This window comes from Erigeron canadensis, chromosome 3, assembly GCF_010389155.1.
Source record: "Erigeron canadensis isolate Cc75 chromosome 3, C_canadensis_v1, whole genome shotgun sequence".
NCBI lineage: Eukaryota > Viridiplantae > Streptophyta > Magnoliopsida > Asterales > Asteraceae > Erigeron > Erigeron canadensis.
Window position 1 is genome coordinate 20254896 of NC_057763.1, and position 24923 is coordinate 20279818.

Here is a 24923-nt window from a genome sequence, read left to right on the forward strand (position 1 = left end):
TCCTCTAACGCATTCGGAAATCCGTACTTCCACCTCCATCTACCTACTACTCTTCCTGTCACGTCAAAGTCCTCTGTAGCGTAGCTGAGCCACTTCTCTAGGCCAAACCCTCACAAACCACCTTTGGCAAGGCAATATGGGAAAAGATGACTATCTAGGTCGCCCAAAAATCCTACCCTAACCTAATATTCTACTATAATCCTAGTTCTCCATGTCGTCCTATCTGACGTCATGTCCTCCGACAGGCCAAGTTCTATTAGGTCCTTCGCTAATCGATCCTCCCACCTCATCTTAGGTCGTCCCCTTCTTCGTATGTCGTCTACGTGAATAGACTCCGCTCTCCTTAGTGGTGCAGTTTTATCCCTTCTCCTAACATGGCTAAACCATCTCAAGTGCTCTTCCCTTAACTTGTTAATGATGGTCCCTACTTCAAGTTCTGCTCTAAAAGCTCTCGTCGGGATCCTGTCTGCTAAGGTCTTCCCGCAAGTCTACCTTAACATCCTCATCTCAGCCACCTCTACTCGAGCCGCTTGGGCTTTCGTCATCGCCTAACATTCTGACCCGTATAGCATAGCCGGTCTAATAGCCACTCTATAAAACTTCCCTTTCAGCTTTCATCCCTTCTCTTAACATGGCTAAACCATCTCAAACGCTCTTCCCTTAGCTTGTTTATGATGGTCCTTACTTCAAGTTCTGCTCTAAAAGCTCCCGTCGGGATCCTGTTTGCTAAGGTCTTCCCGCAAGTCCACCTTAACATCCTCATCTTAGCCACCTCTACTCGAGTCGCTTGGGATTTCGTCATCGCCCAAAATTCTGACCCGTATAGCATAGCCGGTCTAATAGCCACTCTATAAAACTTCCCTTTCAGCTTTAGCGGGATCCTCTTGTCGCACATGACTCCAGTAGCTGCTCTCCACTTCATCCATCCGGCTTGGATTCGATGTGTCACGTCTTCATCTATCCCCCCCGATTTGTGTATCACCGATCCCAGGTATCTAAAAGACTCCTTCGGACGCAATATCCGGCCCCCAATGCTAATAACCTCATCCCCATTTTGTCTTATCTCCTGCTTATCGAAGTCACATCTAAGGTATTTTGTCTTCTCTCGGCTCACGCACAAACCATGGTCTTCAAGGGCTTCTCTCCATTTCTCTAGCCTCTGGTTTAGTTCCTCCGTCGATCTCGCTATCAGCGCAATGTCATCGGTAAAAATCATACAACACGGTAGTTCCTCCTGTAGGCCTCTGGACAGTTCATCTAAGATCAACATAAAAAGGTATGGGCTAAGCGCCGAACCCTGGTGTAGGCCCATATCTACCAAGAAAAGTTCCGTGTTCCCCACAGGGGTTCGAACACCTGTCCTCGCCCTATCGTACATATCCCTAATAACCCTAATGTATCTCCCGGTAACCCCTTTCGCTTGTAGCGTCCTCCAAATCAGCTGTCGTGGTACACTATCGTATGCCTTTTCCAAATCTAGGAAGGCACAGTGTAGCACTTTTTGTCTTTCCCTATACTTCTCCATAAGGCTTCTGGTAATATAATACATCTTCTTTAAATAAAACTTGGGCTTAACAACCAACACTTTAAACCGTTAATATTTGGCCTTTATGTCATATTTTTTGTTCAAACAAAATCAATCTATATTGATTTTACTATATTGTTGTTCAGTCTATTTATGACCTGTATCCATACACAAGATTCATAAGCATTTTCTACACGATATAATGTCTAATTTGGCTTATAAATCATTTTTAACTTTTTGTATATATTTTCAGTAGCTTTAAACTATTAATGAGAATGGTAAATTGACTTATGAGAGGTATAATTATGTTGTAGTGGAAAAACATTCTCAGAAGTTATTAAGTTGGAGATAGTGAAAGTAACTCCTTACATTCTTCAAAAATTATCTTGCTAAGTTTATACTATTCTTTAGAAAATGAATTAACGATGATTATTGCAACCAACGATATTAACGTTCTTTTGAGTTTCCATTTATTCAATTCAATTCCACTCCACTTTATTTTTTCCTATTTTGCTTTATCTTTTTCAATTTTGCGTTAATATTATTTGGTTGTTCCAAACATGAAAGAGTAACAACAACAACAACTGTATCCAATCCCTGAGCGGGGTAAGGGGAAGGTGAGCTGTAAACAGTCTTACCTCTACCCAAATGTAGAGAGTCTGCTTCCATAAGGACCTCCGGCCAAGAAGATGTAAAAGCCGTAAAAGGGTAAAAATTATACATGTCTGTCGAGAACAAGATAAGACGATATACCTGTCAGCTGGGTCCGCTGGGTATGGCTACCTTAAGAGTAGGGAATGGTAGCAAACGTACGGCCTAACAATACCTTAGCACAGTACATAAACTCTAGCAAGTACGCAAATAACATGAAAGAGTGTAAACATAATATAATCAACTTAAATATTGACACATGTATTTTTTTTCTCCTTCATTATTTCAGCCTTATCATATATTTTGATGTTTCATATGCATTAGTTTAAATTTTAAATACTCCATAACTTAATCGATAACAATTACTTTCTAGTTGTAACTTTCTAAAAGTTAACTATTAGATAAAAACTAGTTTTTCTTTCCACGCTTCGTAGCAGGTTTTGACATATGTTAGCGAAAAATGAGATTTTATATGTTGATTTCGCGTTTACATACCAAATTATAAGTGTTGATTATTTTTTATTATATTCCGACATGTCAAGCTCATTAGAAATACTAATAATATATTTACTACTTATAAGAAAACTGAACTTTTAGCTATAATATTACCTGCGCTTTGCGACGAGACTAAAAAACATGTTAGTTTTAACGTGTTTTATACCGCTTCATTACTATTGTTTATAATAATAAATGTAATACCATTGTTGTCTTCTATAAGTTTTCTTTTCCTATTATCTCGACGGTGTATGACGGGGTCTCTGTTCTAGTAGAGAGATTAGTTTCATGTTCTATCTAAATAATAGAAAAAACCTCCGACTTTAGCACGAGGTAAGGATTAATGAAAGCATGACCACCATCCACCACAAAATCTTCAATCACCATGACCACCATCCCCCAACCGCGCCATGGTCACCAACTGTTGGCCCGTATCCCCATTTGACCGCTGCAACCAGGACTCTGTCATTGCAACGCGTACTCCGACATGAGGTTGCTGCAAGCTTCCAACATCGTTTTTCTTTCATGTTTGTGTGTGTAAATCCATGATATGTATGTTTGTTCTAAGTACCAAAGTTTTACCCGATTCTTTGTTTAGTTTTCTTTCTTCTATTCTACAGCTACCTTGAAGATGATGATGACATAAGTTTCAGAATATTGTATTTTTTTTAATTTTGTTGTTGTTGATGAAAGCAGTTATTGAATTATAGCTAATGCTTGCAGGGTTGTAACAAGTCCATGGTTAGAAAGTTAAAAAAATTGTATATATGATTTATGCTGTTGTTACTTGTACCTTATGTATATTGCATTATACTTTTAGCTACACTGAAATTTGTGAGAGACGCCGACGTTACATTTTAGATGTATACTACCCACAGGGAGACACATAAAAATTTATAACGTGGTATATGCGATAATCTTTTTAAGTAGAATTAATGACTCATTACGCGGAGTGAAAAGTATAATTTTTATTCTCTAAAAATGCATGGTATGTAAAGGTGTTACATTACATACTTAATTTGTTAAGAATAAGAGGTATCACAATTTTAAAAGTAATTAAAATATATAATTTCGATGTATAACTATCTGACATTTGAATTGTGAATATCAAAAAGGCAGGTGTAAAAAATGAGTCATAAAAGTTGTTTTCTCTTTTTCTTTTTTTTTTTAATTTTTTACTCTTTTTCTCTGTGGGAAAGCATTTTCATTTTTATCAACAATTCAAGATACATCATAAAGCTCCTTTTTACAATTTTTGTTCTCTAATTTGAACGATGATCAAACCAACATTATGAAGCTTACCACCACCACATCAACCAGCCAAGCGCTATTTCCACCGCCGCCGCCACAACAATTATTGGTGCCATTGTCACTGTTTGTCACTAACCGCCACTCAGCCGCCTGACGATTTCAAATCGTGATCTACTTCCATCATCGTCACCACAGTGACAACAGTTGGTTTTTGGTTTCAGGAGTGAAACCTTATCATCGATTTAGTGATTCGAATTCTTGATGTAATGATCATCAGTTCATCACTTATACATGCATCAATTCATATCGATTGATGTATCTATATCTGTATTTGTATGTGTGTGGGTTGCTGGATGTGTAGACTTCTATGTATTTTGTACATGAGCAGGGGGAAAAAGAAAGACGTTGTAATTTATGCATATGTATTTGTACCTTGTACTTTGTGTATAGAAACTTGTAAAAAACCAGACAATACGTTTGGGAATAATTTATTGAAGTTTTTTTTTAAAGTTTATTAAACATATGTATTAGTGAAATTTACGAAAGATATGTAAAAATAGTTATATTAATTAACCTAACCGACCGAAAAATTAACCTATAACTGAAACTGGTTAGGAATCGGTAAAATACAAACCGGTTATAGGTTACCAAAATGTTATAGATAAAAAAAACGGTGAAGGGATGCAATTAATTTAGTTGTAATAAACAAATGACTAAACAATATAACATAAATATGAAAAGCCAAAAGAAATAATGTAGGGGTATCTTTTAAATCCACTATGTGGGCCCCGGATGTGAGTTTTTTCCAAGGTCTCGGGTTCGAGTCTTAGGTTTCTCATCTCAAGGTATTTTCTATGAGGAGGGGGTTGGTTAAAATTGCCTCCAGCACGTCTGAATCGAAACTAACTTTAAAAAAAAACAAGAAAAAAAAATTAACCAAAACAAAGAAACGTAAAAAAAAAGTTAAAAACCAAAAAACAAAAAAAAAAAAAATTTAACGATAAAAAATATGTAAAAAGAAAAAAAAAAAAACCACAATAGTTCAATTAATTGATAAAAATAACGGCTGCCTAAATTTTTCATAAGCAGAATTTGAAATAGAAATAAACTAAAAGGTTACAATGATAGAAGTGGACCCAAATTAAATGAGAATGGCAAGGCCCAAATCAAGTGAAGAATTCAATCGGCCTGTTACTGTATTTTGCACGAATCCCCTTTGGTTTTAATACTAGATTATTACCCTTATCATATGCGGGAAACATATATAATTAATGACATGTTAATTTTTTTATAATATAATAAGTTGACAAATATTTAACAAGGTAAGAATTAAACCACTAAAAAAACATGAAGTTACATTAGTGATTGTTTAGATTCCGGATAACAGTGACTAGACAGTTGAAAAATGAATACATCATCTATTAGAAGTCTCACTAAGTAAGGTTTTCGTTTCTATGGATATCTTTCATTCATCCAGATATGTCTGCATTGTCATTGTACTTGTGCTTTAATGTTTTACTCGAATAATTTAGTTTTCCACTAAAATTACTAAGCAATTTAATTATCAATCTATATATTGCATGTTGTGTTAATCTAACTTAAAGTTATGCATAATATCATTGCAATTTTCATACAATTACTTTTCTGATATATAGTTGTGATAACTTACTACTCCATATTTGTTTTTAGTTCTTTATCAAAAAGGATAGTTTGACATCCGGTCCGGTTTTTAAAATATTTATTTAATAAAAACGTTATATGATAAAAATCTTATATAAAAAAAATCCTTATAACAAATTTTATTTGTTATATGATAAAATAACTATACAAAAATATAATTTGATAAAAACGTGTTACATTAAAAAAATAAAATTTTATTGTAAAAAGAATAAAATTTAATTTTAAAGATAAAAAATGATATAAAATACAAAAATATTAGTTTTCATAATTATATTATTAAAAACATTAATTAATAATGTCTACAAACTTAAATAAGGAAATAATAATAAATTGAATTTATTAAAATAAATTTAAATCTAAAAAAGTTAAATAAGGTATATGAGATCATCATTTGATCTAATGGCTCTAATTAAAAGTTGAACTTCATGTAAGGGTTCATACTTCTCCAATTACGAATTAAGGTTTCTCTTTTATATATATTTACAATTTAGAGAGATATATATTAATATATAATTACTTTTAATTTACCAGATCGTCCCTACTTCCCTAGTTTTTTAACATTTCAAGGGGCTTCTAATTTTGAAACTTTGCGCACTCAGACTACTCCCATCTAGGGATGAGCAAAAAAACCGTTGACCCGCACCCAAACCGGAACCAACCCGAACCGACCGGCCCGAAGCCCTAACGGGCCGGGTCACGGGTCAAGCTTTTGGTGTTTTCACGGGTCACAGATTGGACGGGTCGAGCCGGGTGAAGGCAAAAACCAAAAAAGTCTGAAGGGAAGCCGTGACCCGCCCAAACCCGAATCTTCATGCTCTCGTGGGTCATGGGTCGGGCCGAGTTTTCACGGGTCGGGTCTGGTTCGCCCGAGAGTCCCATCGATTCGATACAATAAACTTGAAAGTCGGTCGGTTAGAATTTGTATATTCTGTCGACTTGTTTGTTCCACCAATCTTTGGTTGGACATTACTTTTGTATTATTTTTGTATTTCAATTAGCGTACAACATTTCAATAGCTTTATAAAATTGAATTAATCTAATATAAAATTGATTTTAATTGTGTTATTAATAAGAACGCAAAAATTAATTTTAGTTGGGTTAGATAAATATAAAAAAGGAAAATCAATATATGTAACACCCCAATAATTTTAAGATAAATAAATTAACCCCTTTTTATAGTTTTGACTTTAAATTAATTTCCTAGTATTTTATTTTTGGTTATGGGGTTAATTTAGTTGGAACTTTAACGGATAGCGGGTAAAAATATCCACAAAAGTTAGTAAAGGGCGTGGCACTCATAGGAAGTGCCAGCCATTTCCTTTTTTTTCCACTTCTCACAATTTCACTCTTGTTCACCATCATTCCTCCATGCAACTTCATCTCAATTCTTTCAAAATCAAAGACAAATTCTTTCAATCCAAGAATAAAAATCATAATAATAATAATAATCATCACCATCAAATATTCAATAATTGAAAAGCTAGGGCTTGTGGGTTTTGTGGTGGTGGCCGAAATTGCTAGAGAAAAGAAAGGAAGAAGAATTTTCCAACTTAAGTCTAAGCATTAGTCTATTGGTTGTTGAGGTATTGAATTCCCCTAATTTAGTTTTTATCTTTCTTTTTGAATTTAGGGTTCATGGATGAACCAAATTGGGGGTTTTTGCTAGAAAATGAATTATGGTTAATTTTTCCCAATTCCTTAGTTAACCTAGTTGTCATTGAGTTATATGATGTGTTTGATTATGAAATTGATAAGTTCAAAGTAATAATTTGAGTTTGTAAGAAAAGATAAAATTTTGCTAGTTATTATAATGTGGTTGAAAAGGTAAGATGAACTACTTAATATAGTTGTTAAAGGTGAAAGTAACTCAATGACAAATAGGTTGGGTTTTGGGTTTGGAAAAGGCTAGTGAATGAGAATTTGGTAATTTTGAGCAACTAGATGAAATGGCCACATGATGGTGGTAAAATGAGATTTTTAGCAAAATGATAGATAATTGAGATTGATGAGTTAGAAAGATTGAGCTTTGTTAAGTGAAACTTGATTTTAAGCCAACTCAAGGAAATTGAGTTTGGGTGAATAGGAATGCTAGTGAATCGTTAGTTTGGCTAAGTGAGTTAGCCAAGATTGTGAATAAAGTCTTATGTGCATATTGTATTGAATTGATAGGTTGAAAGCTTTGCACTCGTTGTTGCATTGTTGATTGTTGTTAGTCGCGGAGGAGGTGAGTACTCTTGCATACTCTTATATGTGCGTTGGGTCGATTACCATATGATGGTGGATTCCGTGTGTGGTAATCGATTTGGCGTTAGGGCCTAATTGAGGCCGGGGCCTAAGAACCCCATAGTTGATATGAGATAAAGGCTTAAGAACCTTTGAGGCCTAAGAACCTCTTGAGATTATTGTTTGGCGTATATGGATCCATGTATGTTTTGTTAGCGCAAAAGTGAGTATGCAAGTGATGATATGACGGTATCATTGGCTACATGCGATAGTCTTTTGTGTTTTTGCCCTCCTTCATGTATATATTTGTATGAAAGTTTATTCACTAAGCATTCGCTTACTTTTTAATTGTTTACCATTTTTATAGGTAGTTCCGGAAGAAGGAACTAGTTGTTGATTAAAGCTTGAAGTATTAGAAGTAAAGATTTTGCAAGACTTGAAGGTATTTAGGTCATTCATGGATGAATGACAATCTTGTGGTTTAGAGGCTTAGACATCCCTCCCCCTTTGGCTCTTGGTACATTTGGAGTTGTAGGTCAAACCTTTGTTGAAATTGTTTAAATGATCAAGTGTTAAACTTTACGTTGGTAAAATGGGTAAGACAACCCGTCATGATGAAGAATTTGTGTTTTTGAGAAATGATCATTGTTGAAATGTTGGATTGTGTATTTATAACTTCTTTGGGTGTTTAAGTATGAGATATGTCTTTTTGGTCATAAAAATTGTTGTCAAGAAAGGTTGTCAAATTGTGGTGGGACTGCCGGAAACTGCGGATGCTGCTTATCATCCTTCAGAACATCCGTAGGAGAAGGCGGATCATCCGCCATACCATCCTCCATCCGCTGTCCTCGACATCATTTTTACCGAGCCTTCGTTTGAACTCTCCGAGTCATGAAACTTGTAAATTAGTCTTATTATACCATTATAAGAATATTCTATTTGTCATTTCTTAATTTATAATATTTCGATTTTTGATGAAAATTTGCATTATTTTTCTAAGTACCAAAATTTTTCCAACTTGTGCAATATTTTATTAAATGATGTTTAAAAGAGTTTGGGGCGTTATAATATATATATATATATATATATATATATGGGTTATTTATAGTACAAGTATTTAAAAAAGTACAAGGTTTTTCCTCCTTATTCTTCCTTCTTCCTTCCATCTCCGACCACCACCACCACCAACACTATGATCATCTCCGACCACCACCATGATCCTCCGGCGACGACGACCATCTCCGGCGAGACTTACACATGTGTAAGTTAACTCTCCGGCGAGAATCAGGTTCGTTTTTGGGTGGATACGGTACGCCAGAGGCCCTCTCCCGTTCTAAGCTGGCCGTCAAGGGACACATATGGGAATCATATGGATTTGATGGGCAGCGATCCAAGAGATGGTGACGGTTTGCTACGGTACAGGCGAAGCCCTTGCTGTCGGCACCGGCGCCATGGTTGGGGCGGTCGGAGATGATGGTGGATAAGGGTGGTTGTCTCGCGAAGGAAAAAACTTAGAAATTTTAAACCCTAAAATGCTAAAAAAAAAAGTTGTACTTACACATGTGTAAGTCTCGCCTAAGATGGTCGTCGTCGCCGGAGGATCATGGTGGTGGTCAAAGATGATCATAGGGGTGGTGGCGATGGTCGGAGATGGAAGAAAGAAGAAAGAGGAAAAACCTTATACTTTTTTAAATACTTGTACTATAATTATCATTTCCCTATATATATCGGGATTGAGTATTGTAAACAAATATTAAAATAAATAAATAAAACAAGATCTTAACCCTTAAATCATTGTTAAATTAATGCTCAAAAATTTAAGAAACAATTATATATATGCTAATTGGTGGCCTCACAATCCCTCATTTGGATGGCCCTTGAAAGTATTCGTTAAATAAAATCATGTGCAACACAATTGAAGTATAAAAATACCCTTTCTCCTTTTATACATTCATTTCTTTCTTCATTAATATTACAAAACCAGTACATCTCTTTTAACACCTCCACTACTTTGAATAATGGAATTCGAGAAGCACACATAGCGTTATTTATTAAAAGACAAAAAAAAAAAATCAAAACAGAAAAATAAAAGCTGCGACTTTACAAGAATCTAAATATCAAGAGAGAAAAAAAAAACCATGACTTTAAGAGCTTTTTTTGAATTAGATTAAGATGGGAATTCTGGAGCCAGGGTACATAATCATATAATTTGATCCTAAAATAGTTTTTTTCTTTTTGTTTTTTTTTCTGAACAAACTATCTTACTCCACTTCTAAACTAACTAGAATACCTATGATGCAACCTAGGACAGCAAAACAATTTGAAATGATGTTGTATGTTTATATTCATCTGATGTATATATTCATATGTATACATGTGTGCTTATATACATGTATACATATGTGTTTGCACGTATCTGCAAATTGCATGAAATCTGTTAGTAAAATGGTCCATCTCCGTCATTTTCTATATTTATATTTGAATTTTACAACATGATATGATTGTAAAACTTGCCATAACTATAAATTGGCAGAGATGAGTGAAGAAGTTTGGTGCTGCTTTTCTTGCTGATTGATGCTGTCTGCAACATGAGCAACTACTCCTGCTCCAGCTTTATGAAACCATTCATCTTTCACCTGCAAGTTCAGTCAAAAAATGTACAAAGCTCACGTCTTTTGCCAAATTATAGATATAAAAATAAAATGAGCAGAAAAAACTAATACATAATCCGTACATGGATGTTGTTATGAGCGAAAAATGGCCAAAGCGATGCGTGGAAACTGACATCGACTTTTTTCCATCCCAGCTGTTGTAACCCACGAATCATTTCCTCTATAACAGGAGGAGTTTTGAAGTGTCATTAAGTAACTCTAAAATATCAAAGATAAAAAAAACAATTCATGTAGCAATAATTACCTTCCATGATTTCATGATATTGGATGGTGTTTTGGGTATTAGGTACATTTTGGGCAGCTTCTTTTGCTCTTGCTGCTTCGGGAGGAAAACTGGAGCGCGAGGATAGTACCGGCGGGCAATACTCAACATCCACAACATGTTTATAGCCATCCAAAGACTGGAAAGGGGGCTGCCAAAAAAAAAGAATTTTTTTTCCGTAAGGCAATAGAAATAAATTACTACAAACACAACACCATACGCCTGAACTGTCAAAAAATAACTAAGCATCGCATAATATTGTATTTGTTAAGGGTGTGAACAAGACTAATAGGCCCATCAAAAGGCTTGGTGAGACAAGCCATTCCAGGCATTTGACAATCTGAAGACCACAATACTACTAAGAATCATTTGCCAGAACTATTTGCAATGATAACAAACAAAAAAATAGACAATACAAGCCTATCATTTAGCATAAATCAAAAATATAAATATAAATCTGAAAGTATGAATCACTAACCCAAATCTAGGTAACAAACCAGAAAAAGGAAAAGCACTTGTAACAGGTCATGTAGCTACAAAAAGGACAATGCACCATGCAAACTGGGCACATCAATTCAGATTTTGATTAGAAAGGGGATGCAATGAAGGGCCTATTCTTTTCTTTAGTAGTTTAAGTTACTTGTTTCAGTATATCCCAGGGAACTTAATTAAAGGTGAATCATATTCTTTATTATTAAACTTAATTAATTTTTAACTGTTTAGATCACTAAACAGGAAACGCGCTACATGAGTCAGTCAGGTTGAAAGTCATCAGAAGTGTATTAGATGGGTAAAAACCTCTAAAATTATGCAACAACAAAAAAACACCTTATTAAATAGCTTTTTATTTTATACACATTAGATTTTTCTTAGCAGCAAACGCACCATATACCCATGTCCCGGCAGGCACTTGAATAAGTCTTGATTAGTACACCATATTAGGGCAAACTACTTTGATTGATAGAGCACCTTAGACGGCTCATGAATACCGCTAAACCAAACCAGGGTATACTTTCCAGACTAATATTTCTCCAGGTTGAGATTAGAGAAATGTTACAAGATGTATATACCCATCATCCAACATGACCAGACTTGTTTCATCTCACCCCTTTATATGAACCAACCGCCCGACCTGCCACCTCTAACTATATAATTATAAAAGAATGCTCATGTAAATACCACTTATGCTCAGTACAGTCTCTAAACCCAGCCAGTTAGTAATAAGTAGACGCTAACTTTCCACAAAACTATACTGTTAAAGTTACCTATTGGGCTATTATCATCATTCTAATTATGCATAGATGAAGTTAAACTATATTAATCTTGGATTTTTTAGATTTTGAGACTGTCAAGTAGTAAGTGAGGTTACAACAAGAATACATATGTTAAGATATGGGACAAAATGGTAGGGTCGGATGGGTTGCTTAACAGATTAACAAGACTAACCTTTGCACTTTGCCTAGGATCCAGGTTGACCCGAAACACTTTCCAAAATTATAAGTAATTAGCAAGTCAAATATGATTACATAAATATCATATTTCAATAGATATATATTTTATCAATAAGATGATAAGAAGGTTTCAGGCACTAAAAATAAACACTCCGCTGGCACAAGAATAGCAAACAGCTTAAAAAAGCCCATCAAGTTGGGGGACTTTCAACCAGTTGCGTTTTAAGCTATTTTCCTTCTTGTTTTCCCATTAGATATTAGATGCGATATAGAATTGGCCCGTTCAAAAATAATCAGATGGAATTGTCAAATCTACAAGTTAGCACTGAAACGTACTTGTCTGGGTGTAACTTAAATACATGCATATATGAGCAATGATTCTTTTACAAAGCAGTTGAGATTTCTTCTACTACCTTAACCAGCTCTGACTCCCTTCTGATTGAGGAAGTGCGCCGACCAACCATATCTAGAAAATTTTAAGTAGCCACAAGAATTGGTTTACTCGAGACAGAAATAAATGAAGCCTTTAGAGGTATATATAGGAAGATCAAATAAAAAGGTATCAATATGTGAGAAGGATGAAATGACACGAAATTTTATGATCCCGCTTGAATATATTATTTTCTTTCGTCTGTGATTACTACAAGCTCTAGATTGCATAAGAGGCCATTCTGAAAATATATTTAAAAAACAGGTTCTTGATGTGATGTAATTTTTTCCCAGAATTCATAACGTGCATAACAAAAATGTCATTTGTGCATCATATTACCCGTTCAAGTATCAAAATGAAATCATCTGTGATGTACAAACAGAAATTATTTATGCCTTCTCATGGAGATACCTTTTTAGCAGATCTCACCCTTTAACTAATTCAAACACACAGGCAGGATACGATCATAGGAAGCATTGGCATACAGAATACGGTATCTAAATGCACCAAGCGCAGATCTGCAACCAAAAAGTATGATATAACAAGGTTTTATATGGTGTGTATATAAAAGGAGGCATTTCAATTTAAAGATTTAATTACTCACATAAAATCCCACTCTTGAGAATCTGTAGTCATCCTCAAAAGCAAAGGCGGTTTGTCGGGTTTTCCATCAGTAAGAAAGAGCTGACTACCTGTTCGCCCAACAAAGATAGGAGCCATTGGAGCAGCAATTTTCTCTAAGATGGGAACACCCAGAAGAAATGGAAGCTGAATCATAAAGTTGTAGTTAACTGTCTGGAGGTTAGTTACGTTACATGTTGTCATGACACCCAACATAGGTCATAATCATAACATCAGGACATATCTAATTACAAAGTAAAATTAACTGGGACTAAAGGCAATATCCCTAATAAGGAACATTAAAAAAACCGCAACTCTTCATGGTGTTAGTTCGAACTGAAATACCGAAACATTACTGTGTGACTGCCGTCACTTGCTTAAACATGGAGCTCGGCTTTTAATTTCTCTTTCATTTGTTGTTTTTTAGATGGTTCAGACATGAATTTTACATTAGCGGATAATTAATGAGGGTAAACCTCTAACTTAACCAAAAGTAAGGCTTTTTGCACTTGTTAAAGCTGATCAGAAAATACAAACAGAAACCGTTAACTGTGTCTACCAATTCAATGTACACATTGAATCAGTAAGTTCGGAAACAAAACAATAAAGATGACACAGACTAGTGATAGAGGGTTAATGGGTGGGAACCTTATGGTCCCATGTACCATTTTTGGTACCCAAAGCGCACACCGCGTAGAACTCATGCCCGGTAAGTCACCATCCTCACACATGGGATAACAAGATATAGTTTCACCACTTGCCTTTGGCAAGTTTTGAACCTGTGACCTCTAGCCTTCATCTGTGGGCCCATGTGGTCACATGATGGCGGTACCACTGGGGTTTCACCCCATTGGTTAGAGACTAGTGATAGTATTATTATAAGTCATGATCATGAATTGAACTGAAGCGAGACATACATAAAGAAACCAAACCTGTTTGTTCCCTCTAACTCCTAGATGTGGTGTCGCTAGGGTTATAAAATTGATCGCCTCTAACCCAGCGATCGTTCCATGACCTGAACAATTCAATGTAGAATCTGCTCTTTCCGTATTCGAATGGGCATTACGAGTATAAAGAACACCAATGGCATATCTTGCAATCAAACCCCCAAGCGAATGGGCTAAAAATGATATCCGCTTAAGGCTGTCTCTACTCTTCACAACTTGCTTTACCTGTCCAAACTCCAAAATAAGCTCCAAAATGCATTAAATAATCTCACATAACACATATACTTGACAATCATAAGCAAATGAACAGATAGCTCCTTTGGATGCTTAATTTTGAATTTATACTTTTCTGGACAATGGCATGTATTGTTTTAGAACCTTGAGGTTCATTCATCTTGATCCTTGACAAAGAGTGGGGGCGCAAGAAAGTGGCTATAGAAGCATGTATCTGTATATGTGTCTGGAACATGGGTAGATGTGCAATATACATGTGTGTGTAAATTTGTAAGTATATAGACATAAATATAGAAATCGGATGCAAGTATAAGTGCGAGTGTATATCTGTAATTCAATGTTTATACTTGTGTGTCCATATATACATATGTATATTGGTTTACGTACACAAGTAAAACTACAGTACTACACAATACACAAGACCAGGATAGAAACTAGGGCTTCCCCGGGAGGAAAAGATGTCAAATTATCTCAAATCTCTAAACTTTATCTACATGGGGAACTTTTGTCTTCATTAAAAGAAATTATATGTTTAGGTTCATCAAGACCATAGTTGTCAAAGGCGTGCGCCCTTGTGCGGCTTATTTTCCGGGCCCACGCTTTTTTGTGCCTCTCACCTAGTCCCCATTTGGGGTCGTAGCGCCGCTTTCGCCTTTGACAACTATGATTAAGACCCAAAAATCACTAAACATAAAGCCTATCCTTTGAAGGAATATATTATCTAGGAATAATAGAATATAGAGGCATGTATATGTCATATGTGTAAGTGTCAGGGCACATGGGTACATTTGCATGTCTACGTATACATGTGTGTGTAAATTTGTAAGTATATATACATAGATATATGTATCAGATGTAAATTTGTAAGTATATATACGTATATGTGTATTTCACAGTGTGCAACTATGTGTCCAAATATACATATAGATATTGGTTAATTAAAACTGCAAAATGCACAAAGCCAGAACAAGAAATAGGGCTTCCCCTGGCTGTAAAGATGTCAAATTATTTCAAATCTCAAAATTTTATCTACCTGTGGAACTTTTGTCTTGAACTAAAAAAAAAATATCTTTAGGTTCAAGACTGAAAAGTCACTAAACATGGAGCCTCTTCTTTTATAGAAATATATTATCTAGGAGTTAGAACGAAAGCTGTGAGCAAGTCAATGACCAGTGCTATATTTTTAGAATCCTCCTCCACAATTTTTGGATCAGTTAAGAGAGATGTTATGTTTTTATACAGAAGCTAACATTTAGTCACTCGACTGGAAATACGATGACCACAAACTCACTTATGTGCTAAAATGTGGTAACTACAAAACCCCCCAAGCATTCAGTTGATAATGCTACATTAAAAAAAGATGGTACTTTTCTAGTTACATTGAATTTGGTGTATACTACAAAGCACACACATGGACTAACGATATTTTTGAGACCTTTCGTGAGACCTCTATTATTTATGAGCATGTTACATGTTGCAATAAACTCACAAGAAGTTCCATCAAACATTTGTATACTTACTTCATCTGCTAACCGCTTTCCAGCCCCATCAATTCCAGTAAAGGTCTTAGAGTAAGTGTTACATGAGCTTGCTGCAGGCATGTGATCATATGTTAACATCAAACCAACAATGGAAAAGGCTAAAGCTCGTATAAGTAATGGCAAATTGCACTTCCATCACATTTCTAATTTAGTCAATAGTAATTTATAAAGGATAATAAAACCATACAACTCCCTGAAAACATTAAATAAACCATTAGCCACCTCAATATGTGACCAGTTAAATGTCAATATTGCCCAAAAATAATGAAAATCCAAATACTTAACGATCTTAGCAACCAAATTTGGAAAAAGGAGAAAATAGATTTCCATTTAGTGCAATTAGTAACCAACAATTCATTCTATAGCAGTTTTAATGTGGACAACCAAACAACATTACTACCTTAAATTTTAGATATAAGTGAAAAAAAATGTGGTATTTAACATTAAACTAATAGCTCTACCAATAATGTAGTGCTTAATATTATTATTTTTAGTACCTCTTCTAAGAACCAGACGACAGTAACTCAAAAGTTGGATCCAAAAACAAGTGATGATCGACATAACAATAAATGAGAATATATGGAAGTGATACCGTATATCAAAAAGTGTCTCCCCAATCGTCTTTTGAGCTCCGCCTCTACATATCTCCAGTCACTAGGGCTGCATTAATTAAAGTAATAACTATACAAAATGAGAAATCAACTTCACACCTGAAGTTCAGGACACGGTATGCCGGCTTTATATAATAGATCCACATAGTATTATGAAAGGGGGAAGAGCGAACAAGGGCTCAAAGCTCATTTCAGATTGTTAAAAGGCAATTCATATTTTTATGTAGTTACACTTTACAATATATACACATTATCAGGTCTCGTAACCAACTAAATAACTATAAAGTCTAACTAATAATAAAGGAAATCAGAAAAGGACGGTTCATTGACAAATTTTCAAACAGAAGTGATAAGTAAAGACCACTATTGCTATAAAACTTATAAATCCATGTACTCAAACTCCTAAAGTAAGTGAATATATGATATCAAAATCTAGTTTTACCAACCACACTAAGCTAAAATTTCTATATAGCAAGATCCGATAAAGTAAAGCCATTATACAATAATAGTAGCTACTATATAGCATTGTTTGTTTAAGCCATTATCAATCTTAGAAGGTGTTTGGGAGTGCACTTTTCAAGTGCAAGTAGGTTATTCCATATTTAGAAAGCCAAAACGCAGTTTTTAAGTGTTTGGTTATAAAATGTGTTTTAGCTTTTTTTAAAGGAAAAAGGCACTAACTATTATGACAGGTGAGTGCTGTTTATTTTGAATGCAACTTTTAAGCCATAAAATGCCCTCGCCCAAATACCCTCTTTAACATAAGCTACTTTAGCTAAACATTGATTGCAAATGACACTGTAAAGTTACATCAAGAAAAAAACTGGGAAATTTGGCTTTTAGAATGTGCTGAGACTATTGGAACATAAATGGTTGAAAAACAAACAGAATGAAAAGGGTTAAAACCTTGCATAGATTCCGTGAACAAGAACAAGAAGATGATCTGGTTCATCATCTTTGACCCCATTGCCACTGCTAGGTGATGTAAAATTCCCCTGAATTTTATGCTGACTTGTACTCATTGCTTGAGCTCTAAGACTTTGATGTTTCCAGATGCCGTTCAGTCCTGCACAATTTTACAAAATAAAAAAACCTCTAAAAAAATGAAAACAAGGAAAATTGTAAACTAAGTCTTAGACAAGTTGTTTCTTCACTCATCAGTTTCATCTCTGCATTTTACTTTTAGAGTAAGTATTTGAGATGTAGAGATAAGGCTGTCTACATCTCAACCTTCCAATACACCGTCGAGGTATTGAGATGTTACATTTAGTAAATATTTGGAAATACATTCAATTTCCGTGCAAACTCTACTTTCCGCGTCCAATATAAAAACTTATATTGTGTTTCATATATTGCTTTGTATGTATTCAATGATACTCCTATTGACATGGCAGCCCGGATAAGTTGTCACGAGACATCCATAAAAGTTTTCAAATCAACACAAATACCACCACATACATACAACCTTAATTTTTTAAAGTCGTTACATTTTAAGTTATAATATACACCTAAACCCTTAGTCCTATTTCTTTCTACACAAAAGTGAGCATAAAGTAACAACTACCCCAAAAATAGTATCAGTCCAATCTAATCCAATGTAATCTGATAATTGAATAATCCATATATATATATATATTATATATATATATATATATTGATGAGGAAAATGGAAATTATAAAAATCCAAGATTTAATTGAACAGAACAAAAAAGAATACCATTAATAAAAGGGAAGAAAAGGTTAGCAACATCTTTCCTCTTGAGTAACAAGAAAATTAGGAAAATAAAAATAAAAATGACTAAAACCATTTATTCCCTTTTGAAAATTACCACTACAAAAAGAAAAAGGAAGAAACTTTATATGAATATATATGTATATATATATGTATTTGTATGTACCAAAACAGGAAGAGAAAGTCCAAGAAAATCCGTGGCAACAAGTTGAAGAAGAGGAGGACGGCGAATTAGGCGTGGAATTGGACCCTAAATTTGCGTTTATTCGAAGATTAATAAATGGGGGTGTTGTATGTATAGGTTGTGTAGGTGTAGATGTAGTTGTTGTTGTTGTAGTGTAATGAAACAAGGATGATGCCATTTGTATATGTATGTATGGTGTATCTATATATAGAAGTTATCACAAGTATAAATTAAACTTGGGGTTGTTCTTCTTCTTTAATTGTTTGTTTGTTGTCATCTTCATCGATTTCTTCAACTCAATCGTCTTTCTTTGTTACTTATCCATAACAAACATGGAACCCCATGTCCCCCTGTCTTGCCCATTTCTTTCATTTTGTTACAAAAGGAAAATATATATTTCTTTGTTTTTTTTTTCAAATAATATTTTATTATATCGAAAGTGATTCTTGTGTATTGGGGTAGGGTTTTTTTTTTAAAAAATGAATTTAGTTGGAAACTTTGTGTAGGGATTTGACAATGGGAGGTATAGCATACATTGTTTTAACCAGATTCGTGCTAGAGAGCTCCGTCAAAATAGAATTGTCTTTTTCAAATACCGGATGGAGGAAAAACTCTCTACTAATCCGTTCGAAAGCACGACGATTAATAGGAGTAAACCATGCCCCCTTAGACTTGAACTTGGGTATACGCAAACCAAACCCTCATAAAAGGACTTAATTCCTATGTCCTCCCAAAGACTTGAACATAAGACCTCATGCAAGGGTCTCCCTTCTAAAGTCTGTCAACCGTAGTCTCCCTCCTAAGGTCAGTCGACAGGTAGCACTTCTACTTGGCCCGTACGTCCTGACACAAGGTTAGAATTCTAGCTCTTCCAGAGTGGTATCTCACTGATAGCCCAGAAACCCCCCCCCCCCCCCCCCCCCCCAGAAGGAGGCCTTCTTCTCTTTCCACCTAAGCTGCACAGGAAAGACCCAAAAGCCAATCCCAGGGAACAGTAAAGCTTCATAGGTGCAGGTAGTCCGCATCTTCACAGACATGTGTATTTCACCGAGCCTCTCTCCGAGACAGTGCCCAGAATGTTACGCCTTTCGTGCGGGTCGGAACTTACCCGACAAGGAATTTCCAACCTTAGGACCGTTATAGTTACGACCGTCGTTCACCGGGCTTCGATCGCCTTCTCCTGTTTTAACCATTGAGCTAAAGCTCAATGACGTATATGGGAGAAGTTGGTGTAGTAGAGAGGTTGCTTTCAGGTTATAGAAAAATATCTCCAGCCTTCTAAGACATAAGGATAGAACCATTGACCTCTATCTCAATAGACAATGGTGTTAACTACTTATTCAATCTTTATGATTTATTTATAAAAAAAATACATTCTAGTAAAAAACAAATGAAAGGCGTAAAAGTTGTTATAGTAGCTTATTGCATACTAAGAACTAATACTTTATACATAAAAAAAATCATCATTAAAATTTATAAATTTTAATGCATCAAAGTAATTTATTCTGACAATTCTTAAAATTGTTATCAACAAAATAAAAATTAATAAAATATATTATGATGGATTATATAGTTTGTTTTTTTTTTTTTTTTGAAACAACATTCTAATCTATTTCTACTTTTAAATTACACGCATGTCTGAGATGAACTCAGGACTCTCGAAAAATGCCTGAGATATTATGATGGATTATATAGTTGTATATCAATTGTAATGGTAGCTTAATTAAAACATATATACAACAAGCATTTATACCCGGGAGAATGATGAATGTCCATTTTGTGATAAAAACCCCTATTGAAAGGCTTCATTTCTATGTCTAAATGAGTTAATATTCCGGAACTATTGGTACTTAATGGAATCGTATGTTTATGCAGGTTCACGGAAGATGCGAGAAAGGGTAAATGACATCAAGTAACTCAAGAAGGAAGCTTATGAAGTTACAAGACACAAGGAGGTGATTCTGGAGCCGAACGAAGAGGTACGAGAACAAATAGCAGCAACCAGCGCCGCTCCTGAAGACCCAACGCCGTTGGCCCTATGAAGCCCAGAACCAGCGCCGCTGGGCGGCCCAGGTCTGAAACCGACTTAAATCACTATTTAAGCTGAACTAACCCTCAAAACCCTAAGAGAGAGCCGATTCAGCAGCCTTAGCCGCCCACTATCAACCCTAGTTCGTAGTTACAGATTTTCATAAGGTTTTGGAGCTTCTAACGCCTTCCGATCTTCATCTGCGGTCTAGATCTAGTCTTTTATTTTACTTTCTTTTGATAAACAATGTCTTTCATCTTTTAAGACTTTGTTATTCTTTTAATAATGCTAGGCAAGTAGGCTGAATACTTGTTTGGATCAATGTGATCATGTAGACGTTTATTGTTTTACTTTGATGGTTAGAATCTGTTGGAATGTGTTTACTATTTATCGTAGATCCATGTTTTACTAGTCTTTCATATTATTATCGGTTCTATATCCGAATATGTTAAGTTTAATTCTGATGACAACCTATGATCATACACTAGGACTAATATGCTAGGATGGAAAACACTAGTCGGTCTATAACTAGATGTAAAAGGTGATTTACTTGTAACCGAGGGATCCAAAACCATAATAATTAAGATGAATAAAATATGATGCTTAACAATGTCAAACGCGATCCAGTGACTTGGAAACGAGCACTGTGGTCACCGGAGAGAATTATTATCTGGTCATGGCTTAAGAGCGGGGTAACTAAAAGATGAATTAGTAACACAAACTTTAGGTCATTAATGCTTAAACAATGAATCTAACGAGAATTTATTTATAGGTTAGTGTGAGTCTAACTACAACACTAGTAATTAGGCAAAGTGGATCTAACGAGAATCTGAGCCGTGATTAAGTTTCCAACAGTCTAACAAACAAGTAGGATAGTATTTGATCATACCATGAGATCGGAGATGCCAAACAAATATTTTAATTTTATTACTGTTATTTGCTTTCTCAAACTATTTTCAGACTGAGCCTCTCACTGAATAAGCGGTTGCGGCTTTTATTTACTTTTTATTGCATTAGTATAATAGGAAATCGTGACAACCCCACAACCACTAAAATTATACGTATTATTAGATTAGGTAGTGTAAAGCGTCCATGCGAACGATCCTGTAGCTTATCACTAGACCATACTACGTTGACCGGGTTCTCTGCTCATAAGTGTGTGGTTTAAGATAGTTACTTGTACGACATTTTATAAATTTAAACACATAATTAAAACCACCATTAGAGAAAAACAAAACTCTCGTGATAAAAGTTAAAAAACATTAAGCTGAGAACCAAATTTCCGTGCCAAAAGTTATGAAACTTTGGTGGATAAAGTCAAAAAACTCGAAGTTATGCATAAAAAAGTAGCTAGGATGAAACTCTAGCGGCAAAAGTTTAAAAACCATAAGTTATGTGGAAAAAAAACTTTCGTGACAAAAGTTAATTGCATAAATTGCTAAGTGATTATTATGACATTAATTGCATAAATTGTTAAGTGATTAATTATGGCGCATGGTATCCCGACCATGATTTTGGTAACCCGATCAGATTATTAATGACAGGGGGCCCGCTTTTCACTCTATCATATATACCATTATAGACATGGGGCCCACACTTTTTGGTTGGGATACCAAAAAATATGGTTAGGATACTAGGGGTGTTAATTATATCCTTTGCTTGATGATTAATGTAACGTATGTGTGTGCAGGTTATTGATTATTTGATGTTATCCTTCTTGTTGAGATATTGATCATTTAGCAAGTTTAGGGCCTTGGATATCATATTTTAAAAGCATAATCAGGTTTAGTTGAGGTTATGTAACCCTAACCTCATGTCATTTTAGTTTTTCATTTCATCTTTGTAACCTTCAAGCCCTAGCTTCTCGTTTTGTGCAATCCCTTTGGTTTTGGTGTCATTTTGGTGTAACCGGTGCAAATTTTGGTACATTGAAATCCTTACAGTTGTGACACATTTACCACAACTCATTTTGATGTAACTGTAATCATATATTGACGTTCATTTCTGGTCATAGTCCTTAAAGTGCAATCAATTAATATTAATGCAATTATTGACGTTATTTGGTGATCCCAATAACCTAAAACGTATTCCTATGATTTTTGTATCAATTAATGTCATTGAATGGTCAATTGGGGTTATTTATATGTCTCCTTGATTTCTGGAAAAGGGCTTGGTGTGTTAATATCGTTTGATGATCGAAACGTCTTGCAAAATGAAATGATGCTCAACAAACACCACATATGTGACACAAATTTAGCCCTTTGGGGTACTTGATGGTTTTCAAGCGAATATGCGACGCATAGCTTTGCATGCGACATAAATTTGGTCTTTTTCAAGGCTAGTAGGTTTTAACAAGCAAATATGCGACTAACGTAGGTTTTATTGGTCGTTTAGCTTGATTTTGGTCGATATATTGTTTATACTTTTATTCTTAGGGGTGGGAACACTTTTCAAACATGGTAAAGTATTAGTGGTTTTTTATGGAGCCCATTGAGCAGAGACACATTGAAAACTTGGTTTTCATAATAAAGGTTTATTTAAGACTTCTTATACGTATCATGTGTTTTGGGAACCAAAGAAAAATTATGATTGATTTACTTGTTTGTCAAATAGCCAAAGTCGGTCAAACCGGTTCGTTTTGCAAAACCATGTTAAACTGGACTCGCTTTATAAGTAGAAGTGTGACATGCAATGTCAATTAATTTATAAAAATTGATATCTTTCGAGAAATCTATTTTAGAATGTGGTGTAAGTTTTTCAACAAAGCAAATGAAACTTTGCTTGGACAAAGGTCCATTGCCTTCTAAACTAGAAAAAGAAATTTATCTAAGATTGCACCATTAGATATACAATATACATTCATATGGCTTTATAACTTTAGATATACAATATACATTCATATGGTTTTATAACTGGTATGTTCAGTTGTTTATTGGATTTGAAACGAGTCCAAATTTAATATAATATATATCATTAAGAGGATTGACACAAGAATTTTTATAAAGATATATCATCACTATTCTATAAATAGATATTGATTCCAAAAATAATTATTAAATTAAAGAATGAAATAATCATTCCCCCTAAGCTGAAAAGTGTTGTGTATCATGGTTTTTTCATACATCAATGTATATACTTTGTTTTATAAATATTTGTGTATCAACTTTATTTTATTTATTGATCAATATCATATTTTATTTGTTTAATTATACACTTGTTTTCAATAATCCATTCTTCAAAAATATTGGGGTTTTAATGGTCTTATGTAGTCTAAAAAAAAATCTCTTATATAAATAAAATAAAATTCGAATGATATCATGATTTTTTAAATAGTGCTTAGTTGTGATTATTATATTTATTTCTATCAATTATATCTTTTTTATTTTTTTCATTTATAACATAATTCTATAAAAAGTTTAAATTATTTTTTAATAGATTTATGATATATTTTATTTTTAGCTTAAGTCCAATGTAAATTAAAATGTAATTATCTAATTTTTTTTAAACGACTATATGTCAATTTTTAAATATAATATCACCATCTATTTTTGTCTTAATATTATCAACCAGCCTGTCTATATTAAATAATAAAACAATTGTTATAAAATCATCATTTAAAAAAAAATTTAAAATAGCTTAATTGTCATCTCTAAATTCTTTTTAAAGTTAAGTTTTTTTTGTTTAATTTTCTTATGATATTATAAGCACATTCATTCTTTTAAGTTTTTATAATTTTTATTATTGTTATTTATGATGCTCTTTTCTATAAAAAAGATAAAATAAGTTTTTATTTCCTTTGAAAACTCTAATATTTTATACATAGTCTTTAAAATTTTCATCATATAAATTGTTTTATCATAATAGATTTTTAAATTATCTAAATATTATGCAGGTTAATAAGCTAAATATACATTCGAAATATAAGATATACTATTTTGAGATTATGAATATGGTTGAACTATCTCATAGTTCTTAAATATCGACATAAGTTAATATTACAAAAGTTTTATTTATAAACCCGGGTTGAACCCGGGTTAATTGGCTAGTACATATACATATATTATTATTATTATTAATCTGTAAATATTGTATAGTTTTTATAGATCTATTTAGTCCAAAACAGGAAATAAGTAAAAAACACTCATTATTATCCTATAAATAATTTGTTTTATTTTGTGTAGATCTAATTAGTCCAAAATAGGAAATAAGTAAAAAAGAAGCAAAATATAGACTAGGCGGGTAACGTACTAACGGTGTACATTGAATTTTGCCGGTACAATCGCAATTACTTTTAATAATTCTAAGCAAAGGTCGTCTCTTGACTCTCTTTTGTTCATCTTCCACTTCCCTCTTTCTTTTTTACTACTATTAAAAGTCAAACTTT

General features: G+C 34.1%; 1 protein-coding gene across 1 annotated transcript; it reads right to left on the reverse strand.

Moving 5' to 3' along the window:
- Positions 1-10262: 10262 nt before the first annotated feature.
- LOC122593020 lies at positions 10263-18869 on the reverse strand. The gene is made up of 11 exons (XM_043765357.1): positions 18493-18869; positions 17501-17660; positions 16576-16643; positions 15963-16033; positions 14194-14433; positions 13245-13408; positions 13103-13158; positions 12624-12676; positions 10742-10910; positions 10560-10657; positions 10263-10461 (listed from the first exon to the last, which is right to left on the reverse strand). The coding sequence occupies exons 1-11, from the start codon at positions 18686-18688 to the stop codon at positions 10345-10347; spliced, it is 1392 nt and encodes a 463-aa protein (XP_043621292.1). The 5' UTR covers positions 18689-18869; the 3' UTR covers positions 10263-10344.
- Positions 18870-24923: the final 6054 nt, after the last annotated feature.

Excerpts from the sequence above, each read along its gene's own strand:
- LOC122593020 (XM_043765357.1), bottom strand. The coding sequence starts at position 18,688 with ATGGCATCATCCTTGTTTCATTACACTACAACAACAACAACTACATCT. Across the intron at positions 17,661-18,492 it reads GACTTTCTCTTCCTGTTTTG|GACTGAACGGCATCTGGAAA; the intron begins GTACATACAAAT and ends AAAATTGTGCAG. Across the intron at positions 10,462-10,559 it reads TCGCTCATAACAACATCCAT|GTGAAAGATGAATGGTTTCA; the intron begins GTACGGATTATG and ends CTGAACTTGCAG.